Genomic DNA, 25,751 nt, shown 5'->3' with positions numbered 1-25,751 from the left:
ATGGGACAATCACCCCCAGGGAATTCCCAGCTGACTCCAAGGATTCCAAGAAATAACCCAAGCCCCAATTTGTCCCTTCAGATTATTTACAAGCTGGAGTACAACAAAGCCAAGCCCAAGGGCTACACCACCATCCAGGACACGCCGATGCTGCTGCACGTGCGCAAGGTCAAGGACAGGATCAGTGATGTGAGTGAATCCTCTGTGGCATCAAAACCACCCAAAATTCACTTTTTAACTTGGTAGCCAATGTTTGTCACTCCTGTGTAAGGCTGTCAGTGGAAATCATCACCATACTGGCCTGTAAAACTCTGTCTGCATTCAGTGCTCTTTCAAAACCCAGTTTTTCAGGAGGTCTTACATAGAATTTTCTTTTGGAGCTCCTAGAACATTTTTTTTTGCTGGGACAAACCACCCCTCACTAGAAATAAAAGCCATGAGCTGGAAGTGGTCTCTAAATCACTAATTTGGAGAGGGTTTTTTTCTGGTTTTTCTTCCTCTAGTGGCTTTTATTTTTGAGTCTTGAATAAAGTATGTCATGTATTGCTGTGTTTATTAATTTCTTAAATGGATACTGTGTAATGGAAGGTAAATATTCTGATCTAAAATAAATATGTTTTGATTCTAGGGCAGTAGACAAGTAAGAAGGAGAGAAAAAGGAGGAAGGAGTGGATAGAATAATAAATAATTTAGGACTCCTGCTCCTAATTCCTTCTCCTACTCTTTCTCTCTGTCCTTTGTTTCTTTGTTCCTTAGGTATCCATAAATGAGGATACTGAAACTGCTGAAATTCAGTGTAATACTGTCAGAATAAGTAGCCTGAATCACATCCAGATGCTCCCTAGATTTCTACATAGTTAGTAGATCCAGGAGAAAAAAATAATAATTTTTATACAGATACTAAAGTGGATCATTGAGAGACAGAGATGTGAATTGAAGAACATATTTTAAGCTCCAAACTGAGTGCTGAGATTTTCTGAAAGAGTTTTCAATTATTGTAACTATCAGAAAATAAGTTTCTTCAAAGGATTTCTTTTGGCTGCAAAAATCTAGAACTATTCAGAATTACTGGTCATAAATAGATTTTGTTCCATCTTAGTCTGTGCCTCATGGTGAGTTAAAACTGCCTCATGTTGTCTATAAAGAGACGTGCTGCTGGAGAAAACTCTCCTTCAGGCAGGTGCTTGATATCAAGTTGTATCAACAGAATTTATTTTTCATAGAATCCCAGAATTATTTAGGTTGGAAAAGCCTTCAAGACTATCAAATTAAAGCTGTGCCAAACTTCCCCTCATCACCAGCCCAGAGCCCAGAGTGCCACCTCCAGTCATTTTCTCCTCTTAAGATTTTATCCAGACAGGAGCAATTTTAATTAAGTTTTTCATATTTGGATGCTTTTCTTGTTGGTGCTGATCTAGTCTTTGCACACATTTTTTACATCTTTGTCTTTCTTCAGCTGAAATACAAAGAAATGTATGAGAGGAGCAAATCTCGCTGCAACGTCGTGGCAGATTCAGTTCACATCAAAACTCCCAGGCACGCCTACAAACTGAACAGCAACGTGAGTTCTGTCCTGTTCATGGCTTAATTTTATTCTGGAGGTTGTTGGGAACTGGCAGTGAAAGTCACAAGGAATTATTTCCACAAGAAATTATTTCACAAGAAATTAAATTCTACTGAATTTTTTGGGCATTGCTTCTAATCGTTACACTGCTGGAAGAAAATGTTTTAATTTATTTCATATTGAAGTATTCACTCTGATGAGTTGTCCTTGAGGTTCCTGTATGTCACACATCCCATTCTTCCAGCTGTCCCCCGATTTCCTGGCAGAGACACAACTGTCCCAGGAATTCCATGGGATGATGCTCTTGGACACAAAGCAAAGCCTCATGGAAAACATTCCTGTGTTTTCTGTTATTGGTGCCCAACACCCATTTCAGTAGGAAGGATCTCAAAGCTCTCCTCTTCTCCAAAGTCAGGACATCATTTCAGTCCTTCATATCCCTTTCCCCACCTTCATATCCCATTCTCCACCTTCATATTCCTTTCTCCACCCAGCAGTGGAAAACCTGCAGTGGCTGGGCTGTTCCTGACCCAGAGAAATGCCCTAATCTGCTGTAGATACATTTTCTCACCTCTTCTCACAGGCCAAAAGAGAGCTGGCCTCTCTATGTTGTGTGCAAAGTCCCCAGTTTCCCATGAACTCTTCCTGTTTGTTTTTTCCCTGGACACAGCTGGACTATAAGAAGAAATACGAAGCAGCCAAAGCCCACTGGCACCTGATTGCTGACAGGCCTGACTTTGTCCAAGCTGCCAAGTCCTCTCTGCAGCAGAGTGATGTAAGAAAATCAAAATACACTGAATATTCCATTTCCCCACCTCTCCTATTCAGAATATTTTTAAACTGGAGAAGATCAGAGACTCACTCACTTACTCTTTTCTTTTTCCTTCCTGCAGTATGAATACAAACTGGACCGGGAGTTCCTCAAGGGGTGCAAACTCTCTGTCACAGATGATAAAAACACAGTGTTGGCCCTCAATAATGCCATCCTGGCCAGTGATGTAAGCACTGAACTCACCTTTCCTCTCCAAATTCCTTACTACCATTTAACTCACTACTAAACTGTTCCATTGCAAATATAATTAGATTAGCAATGAAGCTTTGGACAGTTGTTCTCAGTCTCACTTCATTATTTGATTTATTTAATTAACAAATTGACTGTATAAATTTGGTCTTGTAGAAGCCACTGGCCTAGTTAATGGAATAAATTAATATTCAAAGTTACCATTGCCTGAACACCCGTAGACCTTACACCCAGGTGCATCTCTATATTCCTGATATTTAAATCAGGAAGTATCTGGAGAAAATAGCACAAAATACCTTTAATAATAACACAAAATATCTTTAATAATATCTTTAATAATTACTAACAGTATGTTAGTATTCAGGATATTAAAATAAAATCCAAGTGAGAGCCATAGGAATGTAGGGATTAGGTTGTAAAATGCCAAAATATGGGATTTTCTGCAAAATTTTGCACTAACAAGCGAACGTGACTGTACTAAAAAATCCAAGTGAGAGCTATAGGAATGAAGGGATTAGGTTGTAAGATGTCAAAAATATGGGATTTTCTGCAAAATTTTGCACTAACAAGCGAACGTGACTGTACTAATTGCTTTTTATTCTGCCAGAAGACAAAAAGCACATTATTGAAATTGCTATCTTTCCTTCCTGCTAGATAAAATACAAAGAGAAGCACAACAAAGCCCGTGGGACGTACCACGTTGTTCCAGACACCCCCCAGATCCTGCTGGCTAAGAACGTCAGCTCTCTGGTGTCTGAGGTAAAGCATTCATTTACTTCTTCATTTAACTGGATTGAATTCCATCCTGGAGCTGCTGGCTTTGACCTGGCTTTCCCCTGTGCTGGCAGAACAAGTACAAAGAGCAGAGCAAGAAGCAGCTGCCCCATGGCTCCTTCACCACCCTGCCCGAGACCAGGGACACTGTCCACGTCAAGGAGGTGACCAAGAACGTCAGCGAGGTGAGTTCAGAGCCAGCTCAGCATCCCCAAAGCTGAGCTTTTCTAATCCCAGCTCCAAAAGCTGCAGCCAACACATTTTGGGAATGAGGTGATTCCTCTTTATCCGCCTACAGAAGTTTCAAGGAGCTTTTTTAACAAAGTTTCTGCAGCATTTCCCTCTGTGTGACATTAAAAACTCACACGTGGCCCTCGTTGTTCTTGACAGACAAACTACAAGAAGAAGTTTGTGAAGGAGAAAGGCAAATCCAATTATTCTGTCATGCTGGAGCCTCCTGAGGTGAAACATGCCATGGAAGTTGCTAAAAACCAGAGCACAGTAAGTTTGCCTCTTTTTCCATTAATTTAGTAGGTTATGTAGCAAATTCAGCTGGAAAACCCAACTTTATGGATTTCTGAATCTCCTCCCAGCCTCCATGTTGGGGTGTAATTTTGAAATATAAATGTACAAATATTTACAAATATAAAATTGCACTGAAATAAGGGGTTTGTATTTAAATTCCATTGCAGGATTTCAAGTAGTCTGGTGTAAATCACATCTTATAATTTTTTTTCAACCCTTCAGGCATATCTTTATTTCGTCACTTGCAGACAACCAGATTTCCAAATCCATAAGCTTTCTCAGCAACGTTTTTCTGTCCTTAACTGGTGTATTCCCAATAAATAAATTTAATTTTCTCATTAATTTTCTTTCATCTGTCTTCTTCCATGGATTAGATTGAATACAAGAAAGATGCCAAATCCAAACTCCACTACACACCTATAGCAGATCGACCAGATATCAAGAAAGCAACTCAGGCTGCCAAGTTAATCAGCAATGTGAGTGGTTTTAAGCCTTCTGTATAATCCTTTAGCCTTTATTTAATTACAAAATCCAGCAGAATAATCAAAAGCAGGTTTCCTGACTCCTAAAGGATTTATTTCTTTGGTTAGATTGAATACAAGAAGCGTGGAGCAGCAGGTGTGGGTGTGACCATGCTGGGACGTCCAGACATTGAGCTGGCCAAGGAGGTGTCCAAACTGACCAGCCAGGTAAGGGCAAAATCAAACCTTGGTGAGACTCAAAGCAGTGAGAGAAATGAGACTTAAAATGGATTTAAAGAATGATGTCATGATTATAGTTGAAATTATTTCCAAATTAGGGGAAAAGGGAAAAGAAGGGAATGTGGGGAAGTAAAAATTAAATACCAGTACAAAGTATTTCTTTGTTAAACTTTTCTACTGTCATTAATGGAGATAGAAAACCTTCTTAAGATGATGCTGTGGCATAAATGCTGAAGCTGAAGTGTTTGCCCTGTTCTTTTTTAGCTCTTCTGGGTATTGGCTTTACCAGAACCAGCCTTCACCCAACTCTTATTTTCCATCCTTTGAACGGACACTTGGTTTCTTTCAACCACTTCCTTTTTCCTTCCTATCTTTAAAAGAATCTTGTGCCAGGACCTCAGTCCCTCTTGGTTCTTTCTCACCTCTTTTTGTGTTTGAATTCTGGATTTTTGCCTTTCTGACCCTGCTTTCTTGCTGCTGGTTGTAGGCAGAGTACCTCAAACAACACATGAGAGGCCATGGAGCTGCTTCCTATGACACCCCCTGGATGAGAACCTTTAAGAAAGCAAATATGCTAAGTAGTCATGTAAGAGAATTTAATTAACTGCCATTTAATGCCATTGTTGTGCATCTGTCTCTTGCTGGCATAATTATCTTGCAATTCTGCAGCACCCAGTGAAGCTTTACATGTCATTCTGTCCTTCATAATGGCTTTGGAGCTTCCAGGTTGTTTTGTGGAAGGTTTCGGTGCACTCACTTAATGTGAAAGCTCACCTTTTTCACCCAAAAATCTAAAATCTGAGCTGTTATTGTCCAGAAATGAAAAAAAAATCACAGGGAAATACATGTGTAGATATATATGTATGACCAACCTGAACAATGGTGCTGGTAATTTTCAGTGAACAGTCACCAGAACTTCATTTTAACTCTTCAAACTTCTATGAAAACTTCATTTAAACTTTAATAAAACTGCTTTATTGGTTGGAATTTCCTAATGGAAGAGCAGGCTGTGACTGAATCAGTCCCACTGAAAAGTGGTGTGAGAGCTCATTGTTTCTTAAACTTCTTCTCACATCAAAACCTTTGGAAAATAGAAGACCAGAGCCTGGATTGCCCATTTGGGAGTGGCAGCAGACAGGTCTGTGCCATTTCAGTTCTACACATGTATTTCCAAGTGAAAAAAAAAGGGATTTTGTTTTTTTCCATGTCTGGCTGTGTCTGCTGCCATGTTTGGATGTTGTAATGTCCACGATGTCTGCAGGAAAACCAAGGATCTCCTCAGGAGAAGCAACCATTCTAAACTGATCTACAAGAAAAAGAAGAAGTTCTGTTTGTTCCACTTCAGTGACGAGATCCTGGTTTTCCATTTTTTTTCCACTCTTGGTCTTTCAAACATTCTTTGCTGAGATAGTTTTGGTTCTGAGGGAAAGTGAGCTGCTGGAGGGGCAGTGAGGGAGCAAAGAATGGTTGGCATCATCTTTAGCAGTTGTTTTTTCTCTTGGATGTCTCTTCTCATAAACTTTGTAAAGTGTCATCTCCAGTTTGTGTGTCCAGTTGTGTTTTTTAGTTAGATTTTGTCTGTCTGGCTTTCTTGCTTTTGATTTTGCATTGATCTCCCAGCAACTCTCCTTGTGGGTTTAAAAAAACTCTCATTCCTGTCAATATTTCTGTGCATCCAGGCTGGATCTGCTAGATCCTGATGGTTCACAGTGCTATGTTTGGCTTGGCTGTAGCTGATGTGGTTTGGAAGTGTTACTAAAACTCTTGTAGAATCTAATTAATTATTTATCATCAGTAATTAATTGTGTCACTGCTCTGTTTGTAACTAATGTCCTCCTGTAATCCAGACAGCACACACTGTGTGCATAACAATAGATAGAAAAGTATTTGATGTATTGACATCTTCAGTGCTCTAAAGTCTTGAGGTTTTTAAAGCTCTTATTTCTCCAAGAAGTGTATAAAAATTTCTTCTTAACACTCTTCCGTATACTCTTACATTATTATATTTTATATATTCTATATTAATGTTATATAATATATAATTTTCTTGTATTTTACTCTTATTGTACCTGTCTCTGTTTGTCTTTGTGAAACATCTTTAATCAATGGACTGTTCCCATCAAGTGAAAAACTCTTCACCTCCAAAGGTCAGAATTTTGGCAACACAATTCTCTTGGCTCTTTTATTTTTACAATGAGGAGGTGTGACCTTTGCACTGGATGAAAAATTGCAACTGGTATCTTGTAAATGCCAGATAGATGTAGATTTTCTTTCCATCTCAGGTCATTTTTGAAATAATCCTTTTTCCAGGGGACACCTTCAAGTTCCTGTGCTTTTCCTTCTTCTGCCAGGGCCCCTCTGCGGAGTGAGTCCTGCAGAGTAGCTGTGACACCTGGTTGTTCTCTGTTTAGGTGAAATACAAGGAGAACTTTGCCAAAGAGTTGGGAAAAAAGCCAAAATACGATTTGAAGGAGGCCAAAATCTACAAGACCCTGAAGGACGCCCACAACATGGCCAGCGAGGTACGTTCACCTTGGCTTTTCCTGGGAGGAGATCCCATCCTGCTTTCCCAAATCCCTCCTTTGTGTGGTTGGAACCTCCCTCGGGGCAGGCTGGACCAGCAGGGCCCTCTCCTGATGGGTTTGACCATTTTTCCCTGCAGGTGAAGTACAAGGCAGACCTGAAGAAGCTGCACAAGCCCGTGACGGACATGAAGGAGTCGCTGCTCATGAACCACGTGCTGAGCACGAGCCAGCTCGCCAGTGCTGTAAGCTCCGGGTGATCCCACAGCCCCCAGGGTGGGAATTCCCGAGGGAATTCCCTGCTAACTCCTCCTGTAACAGCTGCTCCTGGGGCACCTCCATGGGCATCACCTGGTAGTGATCTCTTCCTCTGCTTCCCAATGGTGCCTCCTAAACCGGCGGCTGCCCCGCGCGTGTGCCCTGGGAAGGGAAATGCTCATCTCCTGTAGCACTGCTAATATTGTAAACACTGATCATTTTTACTGGGTTGGATCTTGATCCTGTTTTAACTGACTGCAGAACTGCTCATGTTTTAAACCCTCTGCTCATTTTTACTGGGCTGGTTCTTGATCCCATTTTGACTGATTGCATTACACTAACAAATACCTTTTTTTATTTTTTCCTTTTTTCTTTTCTGATTACTATATTTAATTTTTTTTTTTAATCTGGATTTCTTTACTTTACTTTTTTTACTCTTACTGGATGGATGTTTAACACTCCCCTATTGTAAATCCACATAATTATGCCTAACAAAATAATTGGTAAAAAGAAAAGGCAAAACCTTTATTGCCTGGTACAGCCTTTTCATCACCCGCTGTGTTTTCTCTCTTCTCTTTATTTTTCTTCTTTTAATCCTGGTTTGGACAAAACCCTTGTTGCAATCCAAATGACCACAAAGAAATAACTATTCCCTCACATCTTTAACCCCCAATATCAATTCTAAACTTCTTGGTTTTTGTTTTACTTCTTGCATTTCTAATTTCTCTCTGATATTCCGTTGAAGTGTTGCTTTGATTGGACCTAAGAAGTAAATTTGCTGAGGGTTTTTTTTTTTGATTGAGATGATTTTTGACACCTTCCCTTCAGTACCAGTACAAGAAGCAGTATGAGAAGAGTAAGGGTCACTACCATGTGGTGCCAGATAATCTTGAGCAGGTTCATCTCAGGGAGGCCTCAGAGCTCCAGAGCCACGTAAGTTGGACGTGTGTTTGTCCCTGTCCCAACTCACTGAGCTCCAAATTCCATCAGAATCCTCCCAGTGAATCCTCCAGGCTGGGACATTCCCTGTCCCTCTCTGCCCCACCAGCACTGCACCCCTGGGGAAGGATCCAGGGAGCAGAACCTGCCCATTTCCAAGTGCAGAACATAAAATACACAGATGAAATCTCCCTGTGATTCCTACATTCCAGAGCCAATCCCTGTTGCTCACCTCTGCTGTACATGGATCTTTTTACACAGGATAATACATTTATCAGGGGGATTTATGTCTGGAAAATAAAGGACCTGGGAATCACTGGGAACTGAAGGAATTAGGGTTGTTGCTGACAGTGGATTTCCAACTGCTTCATCCATTCCGTGATCCAAAGGAGAGCTCTGCTGACCTCTCCTGCATCCAAAATGGCTTTAACCAAAACTATCAACATGGCTGGAGTTTTTCCTTCTGGAATAAAACAGTGGATCACTCCAGAGAAAGTCAGAGTCTGATTTGGTCTCTGATCCTTTCTGTTCCAAGTATTTATTGGCTGTAAAGCAAGAGAGGAATTACTGCAAGAACACCAAGGGCCACAGCTGATTGTTCTGTGCTTGGCACAGAATTCCAGAAGGGTTGGGGACATTTGGGATTATCACACCCACCCCTGCCTTGGGCAGGGACACCTCCCACCCTCCCAGGCTAATCCAGCCTGGCCTTGGGCACTTCCAGGGCTGTTCAAGGCTTGGAAAGGTAAAGAGGTCCCACAGCCAAGGACCACAAGGAAATGGTTGTTAATCAGGCTGTTGTTAATGAGGCTGTAATTATTTTTAAGCCAGTCTTTGTTGCCCCAGTCTGGGATCAGGCTCTGACTTAGCCACAGCATTCCCTCACTGAGCACTCTGAAAATCTGGAGAGCAGAACTCAAAGCGGGAATCATCTTCATGTACATTTTACTTGCTGGGCACCAAATTTTACATTTGCTGATCAATAATACAGATTTCAAGAAGGCAAACTGCATTAGGCATTCCATTTTTATCCCAGAACTGTTGATAGTAAGCACATACTACTTGATTAATTAGGTCTTTGGTTATTCAGGAGAGTGACTCTGTCTTTTCTTCTCAGGTGAAATACAGAGAAAAGTATGAGAAGGAAAAAGGAAAGCCCATGTTGGACTTTGAAACTCCCACATACCTGACTGCAAAGGAGTCTCAGCTCATGCAGAGCGAGGTAAAATCAATACTGATGGGCTGAAAAGCTTTAAAATTTGTATTTTATATTAAACTTAGGGATTTGACAGGCAATTCTGCTTGCACCTTGTGCAGGCTGATAGACTGAAAAATTATAATAATTTCATATTTCTTTATGATGGTTGTTAAATGCTGCATTGAACATTCATGGCACTTTCCTGTCATGACATGAGTTTATCTGTAATTTCTTTTTAATGAAGCTTAAACAAGTCTTTGAGTAAGGAATGTGGTACAAAATTAATTTTACTTTTACAACACAACACAGTGTTTGTGTGTTATCACAGGACACGGAAAGTGCTCTGCTTTTTTTTTTTTTTTCCTCAGAACTCCATTTTTGAGAAACTCTTTTATTCCTTGCGTGTCTCTGCTGTCACAGGTTCTCCCCTGACCTGTCATTTTCTTTTCTTGAGCAGCTTTTTTGCGTTTATTTGAAATGTATTCCTCTTCTGCCCCAGATAGAAGCTGCAAAGCAGCTGTATAAGGCCATTAGTCCTTGTGGTACCTTTGAATGCTTTCTCTGCATAGATAAATTAGTAGAAAAGTAAAAAATAAAGGCAGGATCAGGTCCTATTTCCATAGAAAACAATGAGCTGCTTCACAAATTTTAGTGGGAAGAGGATTTAGCATCAACTTACCCAGTGATTTTGACACCCTCCCAGCTTTGCACATTATGAAAATATTGTAATAAATATTTGCTGTTTTGCTTTTTCTTTTTCTTTTTTCTTTTTTTTTTTTCCTTCTTCTTCTTCTTGCTCTCATTAGAAAGAATATAAGAAGGACTTTGAAGAGTCCATGAAGGGCAGGAACCTCACTGGCCTGGAGGTCACACCATCCCTCTTGCATGTCAAATACGCCACCAAAATAGCGAGCGAGGTACCAGCTCCTCTGGGCTCCCTTCCTCTGCCTCCTGCAGCACCTCCAGCATTCCCACTTCTTCTTCCCCACTCTCCTCACCCACACTGAGCATGTTTACATCCATTTTGTGCTGTCAGCTAATTTGCCACGGACATTTCTTCCTTGTCCCTTAACTGTATTCCCATGTGCTGCCCCTCTCTGACTTCCCTCAGCCTAACAGGTCCATATGTGTGTGCCTTGGCAATTGATTTTCCACAATAATCCCTATCTTTTGTTGGAGTACTTCTTCCATAACCCTCTACAATATTCTTTCTTGTTTTTCAAATTTCCTTTTTTTTTTTTCTTTTGGAGCTTTTGGAACTCTTTCTTGCTTTCATTTTCTTTAATTTTTTTTTTGCAACAAAGTTGGTAGAGTGTAAAACTCCCTTTGGTCTGGCTCTGCAGTGTTTTTCCTTCTCCTGCAGAAAGAGTACAGGAAGGATCTGGAGGAAGGAGTCAAAGGGAAAGGACTGACAGCCCTAGAGGAGACTCCAGACATGCTGAGAGCCAAGAATGCCACTCAAATCCTGAACGAGGTATGGGAGAGCTGCTTGGAAAATGCCTGAGTGCATGGAATGTCCAACTGCCCTGGGAGGGACACCTTCCACTGTGCCAGGCTGCTCCCAGCCCCAGTGTCCAGCCTGGCCTGGGACCCTGCCAGGGATCCAGGGGCAGCCCCAGCTGCTCTGGGAATCCATCCCATCCCTCCCCACCCTCCCAGCCAGGAATTCCTTCACAATATCCCATCCATCCCTGCCCTTAGACTGGTGTGAACTTCACCATTCCCTGGAAACTCCTGAGTAGAGGCCAGGGAAGAACATGGATGAGGGAATAAGGATCAAAGTGGACTTTGAAGAGAGCTCTTTCCTGGGTTCACAGTCACAGCCAGGAATTCAGATGGGAAACAGGAACTGGGATCAACAGTCACCCAAGGAACTCATTAGTTAATTAATCAAGGAACTAAACCAAGATTTAAGTAATGAAGCACAAACTGAAATAATATGAAATGATATAATTTGTGTGCATCATTATGAGTTGATATTCCTGGTTTGGGATGGGCACTGTTCCTGGTTTGGGATGGGTGCTCTTCCTGGTTTGGGATGGGCACTGTTCCTGGTTTGGGATGGGATCCCAACTATTGCTGATTGGGATTGGTGGTAATCCTGGTTTGGGATAGGCACTGTTCCTGGGTGGGATAGGCACTGTTCCTGGTTTGGGATTGGCATTATTCCTATTTGGGATAGGCACTGTTCCTGCTTGGGATGGGCACTGTTCCCGGTTGGGATGGGCTCTGTTCCTGGTTTGGGATTTGTGCTATTCCTCTTCTGGATGGGCAGTGTTCCTGGTTTGGGATTGGCTCTGTTCATAGTTGGGATGGGCTCTGTTCTTGGTTTGGGATTGGCATTATTCCTATTTGGGATTGGCAATATTCCTGGTTTGGGATAGGCACTGTTCCTGGTTAGGATGGGCACTGCTCCTGGTTGGGATGGGCCCTGTTCCTGGTCTGGGATTTGTGCTATTCCTCTTTTGGATGGGCTCTGTTCCTGGTTTGGGATTTGTGCTATTCCTCTTGTGGATGGACACTGCTCCTGCTTGGGATGGGCTCTGTTCCTGGTTTGGGATTTGTGCTATTCCTCTTTTGGATGGGCACTGTTCTTGGTTTGGGATGGGCACTGCTCCTGGTTGGGATGGGCCCTGTTCCTGGTCTGGGATTTGTGCTATTCCTCTTTTGGATGGGCTCTGTTCCTGGTTTGGGATTTGTGCTTTTCCTCTTGTGGATGGACACTGCTCCTGCTTGGGATGGGCTCTGTTCCTGGTTTGGGATTTGTGCTATTCCTCTTTCGGATGGGCACTGTTCCTGGTCTGGGATCGGCACTGTTCCTGGTTTAGGATTGTGCTATTCCTGTTTGGGGTGGGCTGTGCTCCTGGTTGGGACTGGCCCTGTTCCTGACCCTGACCCCCTTGCCCTGCCCACCCCTGGCTCCCTGCAGAAGGAGTACAAGCGAGCCCTGGAGCAGGAGATCCGCGGGAAGGGCCTGACCGAGCTGGCGCTGGAGACGCCGGACTTCGTGCGCGCCAGGAACGCCACCGACATCGCCAGCCAGGTCTGTGCCACCCTGACTCTGAGCTCCCTAGAAAGGAAATTCAGATTTTTCTGGGTAAACCCAGTGTGAGCTGTTGTGCAGCGACGACCGAGGCCCCTAAACGTGAGCTTTGCCCGACAGATCAAATACAAACAATTGGCAGAAATGGAGAAAGCCAACTACACCAGTGTTGTTGATACTCCAGAGATTATTCATGCCCAGCAGGTCAAGAACCTTTCCAGCCAGGTATCTTGAGTGCAGCAATTAATCCTGCTCATGTGGGAACTCCAGGAAATACTAATGAAACACCCAAATAACCTTCTCACAACATTCAGGAGGCACCAGGGAATAATTCTTTCCAGAGCTCTGGAATTCTACGGCAATAATCAAATTAATTTTACTGCTGTGTCAAGTGACACAATAATTTCTCTTGCTTTGCAAAGCTAATTCTTCTTTAAGCAGATTCTTCTTAATTTCCTACTCCTCAATAACCTGCTGTCTAAAATAAATCTTGCACAGAGGCATAATCTCAGTTTCTGTCAGACAGAGAAGAACTCACATCTCCACAAAGACGGGCACTACTCAACAATCAATAACTCCAGTTTGTTTCTGGCTGCTTTTGTGTTTTCTATTTTAATCCATTTGGGATTTTCCATCAGAAAAAATACAAGGAAGATGCAGAGAAGAGCATGCCCTACTACGTGCCTGTGGCTGACACACCAGAAATGCAGAGGGTCCGAGAGAATCAGAAGAACTTTAGCATGGTAAGTCCAGAAATAAGTTAAAAAAATCTCCCATATTTATCTCATTTTTTGAAGAAAACTGTGAGGGATTTTTTACAGCATAGAGTTAACACTTGCCATTTTCCATTTTCACAGCTTCAGTATCAGTCAGACCTACAGAACAGTAAAGGAAAAGTCACAGTGGTTCAGGACACCCCAGAAATCCTGAGGGTGAAGGAAAACCAGAAGAATTTCAGCTCGGTATGGTCACCTCTGTCTTCACTCCTCAGCCCAAAAAATACACTTTAATGTCTTTTATAACATTACAATTTTTGGGTGCTGCTCCTACAGGTACAGTAGGTTTAGCTGGGCTTTATGAAGTGTTTTCCCTGCTGTTTTTGTGGGGTGATTGCCCTCTTTCACAGGCACGGCTGTGATAGAGTCAAACAGTCCCTCCTTAAATGAATATAATCATTGTCCCTTTCCTTTGTGCTGTTCCCCTGCCAGTCCCTCCCTGTCCTGCTGCCCCTCGTGCTCTGTGTGCCTGAGTTGTTGCCCAGTTCCTGTTGCCATCAAGTCTCCTGTGGCATTTTGCCTCCAGCACCATGAACAAAGTTCAAAGGGGAAAATATTTGTATAAATCAAATTAGAGCAAATAATGATCTTCAATCTTAAAATTAACCTACAAATGTTTTGATTATGGAATTATGGAATGGGTGGAAGGAACCTAAAGCTCATCTTCTTCCATCCTGCCATGGGCAGGGATTCTTTTCACTAGCCCAGGAATATTCTACTGAAATATATTTGATATTTTCCTTAAAATTAGCCTACAAATGTTTTGATTATGGAATGGGTGGAAGGAACCTAAAGCTCAACTTCTTCCATCCTGCCATGGGCAGGGACTCCTTCCACTAGCCCAGGAATATTCTACTGAAATATATTTGATATTTTGTATAAATCATCTCCTACATAAAAAGCATTAAATATAAAAGATCAGCTCTGTTTTTTCCCCACATGGTGCTCACTTTGGACACCTTCAGAGAGGCAGCGACCTGAGTGGATCCTCTGGGCTTTCAGCTGCTCTGTTGTGTCCAAATTCAGTGTCTGGGAGCAAGAATGTTGTGTTTTGGATGCTTAACTTTGTTGTCTTCATTCTAAATGTTAAGATTTTGTATAAAGAAGACATTGGAACTGGAACCACAATTGAAAAGACCCCAGAGATGCAGAGAGTTAAACGAACCCAGGATAATATCAGCTCGGTACACAAGGATTGGTTTTTAATACTCACTCTACTGCTGCTAATTCAACTTGAAATAATATTTTTTTTCTTTTTTTCTTTTCTTTACATCTTGCTAACAGTGGTTTGGCAATAACCCACCCAGTCAAGGGTGACTTTCTGGAAGGTTTTGCCCATCCTTGTTACTTTAACAGTAACCTCTCTAATGATTAACATTCTATTTCTTACTCACAACCTATTTCTAAACCATAAAAGATCTTGCTGTCAATTTGATCTCATCCCAGATATAGTTTGGACAGAAAAAAAGTATTTAGGTGGGAAGGGATGTGTTGAAATCATCTATTCCAACCCTCAGCTTTAGGATTAGCTGAGTTTTGAGTATCCCACAGGATGAAGATTCCACAACCTGTTCCAGGGTGGGACCATCTCCCAGGAAAATCTGTTTTACTCTGCTCAGGCTGAATTTTCTGGTGGAGAATTTTTTTGTTTGTTTTGTCCTGGCAAACTTGGATGTTATCTAAAAGGTCACAGCCCTCTATTTTACCTATTAATTTTATTTCAAAGCTCCTAAACCTCCTCCATGCCTTTTTTGAATGGTGGTGTCATTTAGTGTCATGCACTAACACTGCAGCCAGTTTGTTCATGCAGAATGTGTTAAAAATGTTAAAAATGTTCTTGTGAAAGGCTTTTTTTGTTGTTAGCAAAGCAGAAATCCAATGGCACTGTCACTGCTGAAACTTGTGTGATGATTCTCACTTTTGTTAAATAGGAGGGATTTTTACACATCCCAAATTCTCCTTTGGCTGGTAGAAAGGCCAAATAGTGTCAGGTTTAAAGGAATTTTTCTGGTTTTATAAAACCCTTTCAGTGCCATTCCCAGTGACTCAACAGCTGAATTGCCTTGCCATGGATCCCTTGGGAAGGTGGTGAAGCCCTTCAGACTTCCCCTCTGCACAGATCAGGACAAAGCTCTTTGTGAACCTCTGAAAGCTTTCCTGTAGATCCTTTTCCCTGCCCTAATTCCCATTCCTTGCAGGTGAAGTACAAGGAGAGCATTGGCAAAGGAACTCCCATTCCCGACCTGCCCGAGGTGAAGCGCGTCAAGGAGACCCAGAAGCACATCAGCTCGGTAATTAATGTCCCTGTCCCTGTTCCCTGGAATGTCCCTGTTCCTGGAATGTCCCTGTTCCCAGCACATCACCTCGGGATGTCCCTGTCCCTGTACATCGGCTTGGGAATGTCCCTGTTCCCTGGAATGTCCCTGTCCCTGTTCCTGGAATGTCCCTGTTCCCAGCACATCAGCCCAGGAGTTCCCTGCTCCCTGCCCTCTCCAGGGCCTTTACCCCTTGGGGAAGCTCCAGCTCTCCCAAATCCCCGTGGCCAGCAGCAGGAAATTGAAATACCTGAGTTTTACAGGAATTATCCCCATCAGTCGCTGCCTGTGTTTCTTCTGTGGCCTTTTCTGAGCACAGAGCTTGGAACAAAAATGACCCAGGTTGTGTGTTGAAGTTTGACTGGGGAAAAAGGATCAGGAAGACAGAATTTGAGGGGAAAAACCCAGTTGGAGCCTTTTTGTATGACAATTATGTGACAGCTCGCTTATGGACAACTGAGTTTTTCCAAATAATTCCTCATTTTTTCTAACCTTCACCACAACTTGTTTTCCCTTGCTGTAATTGATTTATTTGTTTCAATGACACCAAGCAGTGGAATTTTTTTGTTAGTTTGTTTTGGTACAAGTTTTGTTTTGGTACAAGTATTTTCCTACTTGCAAGAGGAGCTGTGAGTCAAAATGTGACAATACTCTTGTCAGGTATTCCCACGTGGTTGGGGTTATTCCACAAACATCTCCTTTCATGAAAAATACCATTTTTAAAAATCAAATAACTACAGGTTAAATTAAACCTCATAACATGAGTGGTGGCACTCAGTTGTTTTTGTTTCCTAGAGATTTAAGCCAAAGTAAAATAGTGGTGCAAACAAACAGAAGTGAAAATGAAAAAGCCCACAATGAAGTCTTTGTACAGTGAACAATTCCAGAAAAGGTCAAGCTGTTTATTAATCCCATAAAGAAATACTGACTGCCTGAAAAGTAATTCTGTCACATTTCCTAAACCAAGAAGAAAAGTAAAATATCCCTCTCAGGGTGGGGTCAGCAGAATATTTGAATTTGTGTCCTTTAAATGAAGACTTGAACAGAAATCACTCTGAGCTGGTGCTGATAAAGACGCTGAGGGGCGTGAGCTGTGTTTTCATTTGTGTACAACCCCAGTTTGCAGAGGCAGTGAGCAGGTCAGGGACGTCCCCAGGGTGCTCTGACCCTGCTTGTGTCCCACAGGTGTTGTACAAGGAGGAGCTGGGCACAGGCACCCCCACGCCCGTGACCCCAGAGATGGAGCGCGTCAAACGCAACCAGGAGCAGATCAGCTCGGTACTTCCACCCTGCAGGACTTATAACAACGGGCTGTTGTTATAATCCTGTGCTCCTAACACCCTAACCTTGTTCTTCCTCAGGGCTGTAGTCCTGGCTGGGTTTTAACTCATTGATCTTCCACTGTTTGTGCTTTTTGGGGGGATTTACACTTTCACGCACTTTTCTTCTAAGAACAAAGCTGCCTGAAAATAATCCTGGCATTTCCTGGGCTAAGCTGGGCAGCAGAACATCCCTGTGGAGTTGTGGTGTTTCTCCCCACCTTTGTTTCACCCTGAGCCTTTATCTCCTCTCTGCAGTGCCCCATTCACAGAATAATCCCCCCCAGCCTCTTCCTTAATCCTTGTGCGGTGAATCCCAGGTGATCCTAACTCTAAACCCCATCCCATAACGGTGGGATCAGGTGGGTCTGGCCTGTGCTGAGGGGGTTTTGTGGCGCTGCTGTTGTCCCTCACAGGTGTTGTACAAGGAGGGTTTAGGGGCTGGCACTGCCACGCCGGTGACGCCGGAGATGGAGCGGGTCCGACGGAACCAGGAGCACATCAGCTCGGTACTGAGGGACCTCCAACCCCAACCCCAGTCCCTGTAACCCCTCCACGTCACATCCTTGGGTGTGTTGGGAGCAACCCTTCCTTATCAAACCCCTGAAGCCCTGGCAGGATCCTGAAGTTTGCATTTTCCCCTGGATTTAACTCGTGCCGCTGTTGCAGATGGAAGATTTTAACCTCAGGAATTAAAGCCCTGGAGCAGGGCCTTCCTTTGCTTCCCAAGGAAATATTCCTTGTGGGAATGGTGCTCAGGAGCAGAGCCCACCCTTCCAGCACCTCCTGCCAAAGGGAAATGGACTCCCAGCCCTTCCTGAGTCACGGGACAGGGAATGGTTTGGGTTGGAAGCAGGGAGAGCCTTGTCTTTGTCCCTGTCCCTGTCCCTGTCCCTGTCCCTGTCCCTGTCCTGCTGGGGCTCTGCCGTGTCCCCAGGAGCCCAGGTGACATTCCCAGCTCATGGCAGTGAAGGAGCACCAGGAACATCCAGTGGAGATGGGAAGGTGCTGCAGGAGTGAATTCCTGTCTGGAATTCCCCCTCCTGACACATCCACTTGGAAGAACACCGTGCCACCACTTTGTTCTGCAGTCCTGGTTGAATTTGTGACCTTTTGGGGTCACTCTGCCCAAACCTCCCCTGGAATTCAGTCCTGGCAGAGATCCCTGGGACAGGCACAGGCACCTCAGCCTGGCTGCAATCCTGGCAGAACATCTGGAGCTGGAGTGGGGAAAAGCCTTTGCCAGGGAATTTCCAGGTGCCTTGGAACATTCCAGCAGCTCTGGCCCTGGCTGAGGTGATAGCATCATCACCTTGTCCTGTTCCTTGAGGGTTTTGTGCTGAGCTTTGACCAAAGCAAGACTATTTTTTCCCCCATACTTTGCAGTTTCCCAATATTAAATAATTTCTCTTCTCTCTCTTTCCTCCCTGACCTCCATGTCCTCCCCTTTCCTTCCATTTTATTTTTTTAAATTTGTTTTTTTACTTTATTTTATTTTAATTTCCACACTCCTGCTGCCCACAGGTGTTGTACAAGGAGGGGCTGGGGGTTGGCACCCCAGTCCCTGTCACTCCTGAGATGGAGAGGGTCAAACGCAACCAGGAGAATTTTAGCTCGGTATCTTTTTATCATTATAGGAAAAAACTCAGTTTTCTGTAGCTGTTTAACACCTGCAAACTTTAAATCCCCTCAAATTAACTCATTAAAAAATCTCCCTTTTGCTCATTTTTAGCAACGTATTTTATGTACTTGTTTTTAAAAATATTTTTCCTATAATTTAACAGCGGATGTTTCATGTGCATTACTTCTTTTCCTGAAGTTTAAACTATTTTGCATTTTTAAACCTATTTCTTAAAATAATTTTCTGAATTCCCTTCCTATAATACTTTGTTCTTCTGCTGGAGCCTATCCAGGCAGTTGGATTTGTATTCCTGGCTGAATTTATAATAACTGATTATAAATTAATAACTGATTTATGCTCCCTAACTTTTCCTGCTTTCTAGTACATTTAGTGGGCACAAAATTCCATTAATTCCCTCCATAAAATGCAGATTTTTTTTTTATCTCTTTTTGACTGCCCTGTTACCCCACAGGTGTTGTACAAGGAGGAGCTGGGGACAGGAACCCCCACCCCTGTCACCCCCGAGATTGAGAGGGTCAAACGCAATCAAGAACACATTAGCTCGGTAGTTCTCAATTCCAAAAGACAAAAAAAATCCATTTAATCGATTTAAAAATAATCTTAACCCCAAAATAATTGATTGACACAAGCACATCCCATTCCTTGTGTTCTGCCATTTTTTCCTCTGTAATCCCCGATTTATTTTAATTAGACCCATCACTAATGAGTTCAGACTCCTCCTTCCCATCTTTCTCCTGCCATATTTTTTATGATTTGCTTTTCCTTTCATTAATCACTTAAATCCTGTATTATTTTTGATTTCCCCTGGTTTTGCCATGTATAAAATCCAAGCTATTCCCTACCTGATCCAAATCCGTGGCTGTGATCCCTCCTGAGCCTGCTGTGATGGGGTGGGATGGGAAATCAGCTGGGATTGGTGCCTGCATCCTCCTGCCTTGGCTTTGAGCCTTTTCCTTTGGGTTTGGTGCCTTTTCCTTTGGCTTTGAGCCTTTTCTTTTGGGTTTGAGCCTTCTCCTTTGGGTTTGGACCTTTTCCTTTAGGTTTGAGCCTTTTCCTTTGGGTTTGGTGCCTTTTCCTTGGGTTTGAGCCTTTTCCTTTTGGTTTGAGCCATTTCCTTTGGATTTGGTGCCTTTGGATTTGTTGCCTTTTCCTTAGGGTTTGGTGCCTTTTATTTGATTTTGAGCCATTTCCTTTGGGTTTGGTGCGTTTTCCTTTGGGTTTGGTGCCTTTTCCTTTGGGTTTGGTGTCTTTTCCTTTAGGAAATGTGGTAGGGAAGCACTCTATTAATCACTTCAATCCATGATTAATTTTGATTTCCATTGGTTTTCCCACCTATAAAATCCAAAATGTTCCTTGCCTGACCCAGATCCATGGCTGTGATCCTTCCTGAGCCTGCTGTGATGGGGTGGGATGGGAAATCAGCTGGGATTGGTGCCTGCATCCTCCTGCCTTGGCTTTGAGCCTTTACTGTGGGTCTGAGCCTTTCCTTTGGGTTTGGTTCCTTTCCCTTTGGATTTGAGCTTTTTCCTTTTGGTTTGGTGTCTTTACCTTGGGCTTTGAGCCTTTTCTATTGGGTTTGAGCCTTTTCCTTTCAGTTTCAGCCTTTTTTCCTTTGGATTTTAGCTTTTTCCTTTGGGTTTGGTGTGTATGTAATACATAAGATATTTTATAAATATATAAAATATAAAATTGTATATTAATTGATTAATAGGCATTTTATATATTATATATAAGTATTTATAATATATAATATAGAATATTATTTTTGTATAACTATATCATTTTTCCCCAATATCCCTCTTCAACCCATTCCTCTTCAGCCTCAGTCATAGCAGAGTTTTAGATGAGTTTTTTTACCCCAAAGGTTTTTTACCCCCAGGAGGTGTCAGAAGCCCCTCTCTGATGCTCTGGGAGTTTTTGGTGCTGCTTTGATTCTGTTTTTTGCCCGTTGCCCCACAGGTGTTGTACAAGGAGGAGCTGGGGACAGGAACCCCCACCCCTGTCACCCCTGAGATTGAGAGGGTCAAACGCAATCAAGAACACATTAGCTCGGTAGTTCTGAATTCCAAAAGCCAAAAAAAAATCCCTCCTAATAGATTTTAAAATAATCTTAACCAACAAAATAATTGATTGACACAAGCACATCCCATTCCTTGTGTTCTGCCATTTTTTCCTCTGTAATCCCTGATTTATTTTAATTAGACCCATCACTAATGAGTTCAGACTCCTCCTTCCCATCTTTCTCCTGCCATATTTTTTATGATTTGCTTTTCCTTTCATTAATCACTTCAAAAAATTATTTTTGATTTCCCCTGGTTTTCCCATGTATAAAATCCAAACTGTTCCTTGCCTGATCCAAATCCGTGGCTGTGATCCCTGAGCCTGCTGGGATGGGGTGGGATGGGAAATCAGCTGGGATTGGTGCCTGCATCCTCCTGCCTTGGCTTTGAGCCTTTTCCTTTGGTTTTGGTGCCTTTTCCTTTGAGCATTTCTTTTGGGTTAGAGCCTTTTGTTTGTGTTTGGTGCCTTTTCCTTTGAATTTTAGCTTTTTCCTTTAGATTTGGTGCCTTTTCCTTTGGGTTTGAGCCTTTTCCTCTGGGTTTGGTGCCTTTTACTTTAGGAAATGTGGCAGGGAAGCACTGGAAGTGTTCTGGGGGTGTTGGGATTTGTGGAAAGGTGAGGGAAGTGCCACTGAAACCAGGAGAGCACTGGAAATTATATGTATGTAATACATAATATATAAATATATCTATCTAGTATAAAAATGTATATTAATTGATCAACATATATTTATATATTATACAGAATAATTTATAATATATACTATATTATATTATTTATATATAATTATATCTTTTTCCCAATATCCCACCCTCCTTCAGCCTCAGTCACTGCAGAGTTTTACATGAGGTTTTTTTTATCCCAAGGGTTTTTTCCCCTCAGGAGGTAAAAAACCTCTGATGCTCTGGGAGTTTTTGGTGCTGCTTTGATTCTGTTTTTTGCCCGTTGCCCCACAGGTGTTGTACAAGGAGGAGCTGGGGACAGGAACCCCCACCCCTGTCACCCCCGAGATTGAGAGGGTCAAACGCAATCAAGAACACATTAGCTCGGTAGATTTGAACTCCAAAAGCCAATAAAATCCCTCTTAATCGATTTTAAAAGTCTTTATAACCAACAAAACAATATTCTTGTTTCCTTATAATTGACTTACCCCAAAAATAATATCCTGGTCCCTCTCAGAATTCTTTTTTCCTTCATAATTATTACTTACATTGTTCTTATTCCCTTGATTTTTAATTACATCATTTTAGTAATTGAATCTCACCTTTTGGAGTGTGATTGCCCTTTTTTTAACTCTTAAAAACCCACCCTGTTTTCCTTATTTAATCCCCCCTTCAGTTTTGTTCCATGGAGTGAATTTTCTTGATTTTACCCTGGAGAACTAAGCGGTGCCTGGGCGGGCTGGGCTGGGCTGGGAAAGGACCCAGAGCTGCTTTATTTGGGATTTTTGGTGCTTTCACAGCTTTTTCTGCCCGGTTTTGCGTCCAGGCGTGAGCAGCTCCTGTCCGGAGCAGGATTCCATGTTTTCTGCCTGGCATCCCGGATTTCTGAGCCGCTGTTCTCCGCAGGTTCTGTACCGGGAGGAGCTGGGCACGGGCACCCCCATCCCGGTCACGCCCGAGCTGGAGCGGGTCAGGCGCAACCAGGAGCACCTGAGCTCGGTACCGTGCCTGCAGCAGCTCCCTAACCTGCCTAAAACACAGCTCCTCTCCTCCTGCTGCTGCTTAATCCACTCACAAACACATCCCCACAAACATATCCCCATAAAACAACCCCACAAACACCACAAACACATCCTCACTTCCTCACAAACACATCCCCACAAACACCACAAACATATCCACATAAACACCACAAACACATCCCCAGAAACTCCACAAACACATCCCCACAAACACAACCCCACAAACACCACAAAAACATCCCCACAACCCCATCCTCACAAACACATCCCCACAGTCAATCCTCTCTTCCTCACTGTTACTGACCCTCCACTTCTTCACTGATGGAATTATTCACAAACATTTGCGTTGTTTGGAATTGTTTACAGATATTTACATTATCCTTAACGTTTTTAACCGTTTTGTTCCCTGTTCCATCTTCCTTTCCATGTGTGGTTTTTTTTATATCTAAAATTCTTCGTGCATTGTTTTGACCCTGGCAGGGGAGGGAGGGTGTGACTCCTCAGGCGGCTGCAGTGGGGGTTTGAAAGCTCCGGTTCCGCAGGGAAGTTTGGGTTTACTGAGTGCTGATGGCTTTGGATGGTTTCTTGTTGTGCAGGTGTTGTACAAAGAGAGCGTGGGGACAGGGACCCCCACTCCTGTCACCCCCGAGATGGAGAGGGTCAAACGCAACCAGGAGATTTGCAGCTCGGTACTTTGCCAAGAGCAAAACTTCCCTTTAACTCTTTAAACCCGGAGCTGAAACCTTTTAACTCTTTCCAAGCCCTTTTTAACCGTTTGGAGAAGGATTTGTCCCAAAATAACGCAGGGCTCGCTCCTCACTCGTGGCTTTCTCCGGTTGAAATGTTAACTCCGGTCAGTTATCTTGGTTTTAAGAGTGATTTTAATGTCGTGTTCTAATCCTAAACCCTCTCAAACTCCTCTCCTTTTCTCTGCAGTGCTGCCGTTTCTTTAATTGGGTTTTCTGGGTTTTCTGCCGTGCTCAGCCCCTCCGGGGGGGTTTTGTGCCCCTCGGTGCAGTACTCACCCCATTTATCCCCCCTCTACTAAAACAGTGCCAGGAGCTGCTTTAAACCCTCCTAAATGCGAGGGGGAGGGAGGCGTGGGGAGTGTCACCGAGTGTCCTCTGTCCCGCAGGTGCTGTACAAGGAGAACATAGGCAAAGCCACCCCCACGCCCGTCACCCCCGAGATGGAGCGAGTCAAGCGCAACCAGGAGATCATCAGCTCGGTACTTGCACTGGAAAAGGCCCTAAAAAACCCGAGTGGAGTGTTTAGCCCGGCTGCAGCCCCAGCAGCCTGTGCTTATTAACCCCTGAAATGCCTCCACAAACCGCACCGGCTTCTCCTTAACGCTGCCCCAGCCAGGGTTTTACTAGGAAAAAAAAATAATCCCTTTTTTTGGGATGGATGGTGTTGTCCTGATTGAATTTTTTTAACCTTTCTTACTCCCCCTGTGCTTTGCCGCCGGTGATTCCAGCCAGGGATTCCCGCATCCCAAATTAATTAACGGCAAAGCTCCAGCTCCTCCTCCCGTGCCCCAGCCCCAACTCGGTGGGACGGCTCCAAAGCTCTTTGTTCTGCTTTTTGGGGTTTTTTTCCTTGTTTTTCTTTCCCTTTTCAGTGACATTTGGGTACTCCCTTGCATCCTGTAGGTTTTGTACAAGGAAAATGTGGGGAAGGTGACCCCGACCCCCATCACCCCTGAGATGGAGAGAGTCAAACGCAATCAAGAGATCATTAGCTCGGTACCTTCCCAGACATTTCTGGTTTCCTTTCTGCTTCGACTTAATCAAGTAACAGCCTAACTCCCACTCAGAGCTGGTTTTCATTTAAAAACAGATGCATTTCTTTTTTTCTGCACATTAATTGCTCCTTCTAAACCCAAATGACTTCAGTGTTAACGGTGTGATCCAGAATTTCAGGCCTTTTTCACAACTTGGTTTGTGAATTCGTGGGTTCTATCCAGACCATCTCAGGAGTTCAGATCCCTTGGTGGAGATCAGGGAATGTTTGGGTTGGAAGGGCTCATTTCATTCCCTTGCTAGCCCAGGTTTTCCAGGGATATTCAGGCTTCTCTCTGTGTTCATTGTTTCACCTTTCATTGGATTTTCAGGTGGATTTGACTTCAGGGAAAAACACCCATCCCTGACATCATTATTAGGGCAGTGTGGCAACAAAACTTCCACCTCCCTCCCAAAAGATCAGGAATTACTTCAAATATAGATTTTTAAAAAAGCAGATAAAGCATTTCTTACTCAGCTTTTTAGAGCCAGAGGCACTTCCTGAGCCTCTGGAGCCACCTGGATAGAGCCCTTAACCCCAAATAATCCCAGTTCTCCCTCCCTGTTCCTCACCCCTCCGGGCAGCGCTAAACGTTTGAGGTTTTGAAATCCGTAACAAAGTAATGATTTGTGTTAAAGCCCGGTTTTTTCGGGCTGTCTGAGAGCCCGGCTCGCTGTCTGTCCCGCAGGTGTTGTACAAAGAGAACGTGGGGCAGGCGACCCCCACGCCCGTCACCCCCGAGATGGAGCGAGTCAAACGCAACCAGGAGCAGATTAGCTCGGTATTCCCGCAGGAAAAGCTTCCCAGAGCTCCCCGTGCACTGCTTAACACCAGAGGAGGGCAAAGAGCTCTTCTGAGTAACCTCTGCCTGGTTTTATTTAACCCTCTAATTTTTTCTTTCAAAAGTCACCTCTTAAGTGCTGTCATTCTAAAGGATCTTTTTGTCGTTTAACTTGTTAATATGATTTTTGCTGACTTTTTTCCCCCTTTCCTAATTTTAAAGGATTTTTTTGTCATTTAACTTGTTAATACAATTTTTCCTTAATCTTTATTTATTTTTATTTTTTTTTCCTAACGGCTGGTGTTGAGTGTAAAGCCAGTAACACGCCGGGTGTGAGTTCTGCCCTGTGACTGAGTTCCTCTGTGGTCTGTAGGTTGCATACAGGGAAGGTTTAGGGAAGGCCACTCCCAGCCCGGTCACTCCGGAGATGGAGAGAGTCAAGCGGAACCAAGAACAGATCAGCTCGGTACTGCAAGCACAGCCAAGCACCTTGTGTCAAAAATAACCATCCTCAGCCAAACTCCACCTAATTCAGCCTTATTTTCCCAGTTTTACTGATTTTTGCCTATTTTCCCTTTGATCTTTTAATTATTTTTTTACCTTTTGCCAATAACGTTTCAGCTGCTTTGTTTCCCGAGATCTTTTCCACTCTGCAGGGCTGAGTTTGCTTGAACCTTAACCCCAGTGCCAGGAAAAGCTGGAATTGAAGCTGGAATTCTTCCAGCCCGAGCTGTGTTTGTGCCCTGCAGGTGCTGTACAAGGAGCACATGGCCAAGGGAACCCCGACCCCGCTGACCCCGGAGATGGAGAGAGCCAAACGCAACCAGGAGAACATCAGCTCGGTGG

The 25,751-nt window shown here is 43.3% G+C and overlaps 1 protein-coding gene across 1 annotated transcript in view; it reads left to right on the top strand.

The window, feature by feature from the left end:
- The window catches only part of NEB (nebulin), a gene marked incomplete at its 5' end in the record, with an annotated part of 67,777 nt that overhangs the window by 36,383 nt on the left and 5,643 nt on the right, over positions 1–25,751 (top strand). The window contains 32 exons of the mRNA XM_039711367.1: positions 82–189; positions 1,457–1,561; positions 2,235–2,339; positions 2,458–2,562; positions 3,240–3,344; positions 3,434–3,544; positions 3,750–3,860; positions 4,259–4,360; positions 4,475–4,573; positions 6,997–7,107; positions 7,248–7,352; positions 8,194–8,298; positions 9,422–9,526; positions 10,309–10,419; positions 10,866–10,976; positions 12,432–12,545; positions 12,666–12,770; positions 13,184–13,288; positions 13,403–13,507; positions 14,413–14,505; positions 15,520–15,612; positions 16,822–16,914; positions 17,372–17,464; positions 18,480–18,572; positions 19,049–19,141; positions 20,557–20,649; positions 21,615–21,707; positions 22,227–22,319; positions 23,478–23,570; positions 23,995–24,087; positions 24,813–24,905; positions 25,655–25,747. Coding sequence (XP_039567301.1) covers positions 82–189; positions 1,457–1,561; positions 2,235–2,339; positions 2,458–2,562; positions 3,240–3,344; positions 3,434–3,544; positions 3,750–3,860; positions 4,259–4,360; positions 4,475–4,573; positions 6,997–7,107; positions 7,248–7,352; positions 8,194–8,298; positions 9,422–9,526; positions 10,309–10,419; positions 10,866–10,976; positions 12,432–12,545; positions 12,666–12,770; positions 13,184–13,288; positions 13,403–13,507; positions 14,413–14,505; positions 15,520–15,612; positions 16,822–16,914; positions 17,372–17,464; positions 18,480–18,572; positions 19,049–19,141; positions 20,557–20,649; positions 21,615–21,707; positions 22,227–22,319; positions 23,478–23,570; positions 23,995–24,087; positions 24,813–24,905; positions 25,655–25,747 — 3,237 coding nt within the window. The remainder of the gene's footprint in view (positions 1–81; positions 190–1,456; positions 1,562–2,234; positions 2,340–2,457; positions 2,563–3,239; positions 3,345–3,433; positions 3,545–3,749; positions 3,861–4,258; positions 4,361–4,474; positions 4,574–6,996; positions 7,108–7,247; positions 7,353–8,193; positions 8,299–9,421; positions 9,527–10,308; positions 10,420–10,865; positions 10,977–12,431; positions 12,546–12,665; positions 12,771–13,183; positions 13,289–13,402; positions 13,508–14,412; positions 14,506–15,519; positions 15,613–16,821; positions 16,915–17,371; positions 17,465–18,479; positions 18,573–19,048; positions 19,142–20,556; positions 20,650–21,614; positions 21,708–22,226; positions 22,320–23,477; positions 23,571–23,994; positions 24,088–24,812; positions 24,906–25,654; positions 25,748–25,751) is intronic.

This window comes from Passer montanus, unplaced genomic scaffold (genome assembly GCF_014805655.1).
Source record: "Passer montanus isolate IOZ18808 unplaced genomic scaffold, ASM1480565v1 scaffold1, whole genome shotgun sequence".
Lineage (NCBI taxonomy): Eukaryota > Metazoa > Chordata > Aves > Passeriformes > Passeridae > Passer > Passer montanus.
The sequence above is the reverse complement of the archived record's forward strand: the minus strand, read 5'-3'. Positions and strand labels throughout refer to the sequence as shown.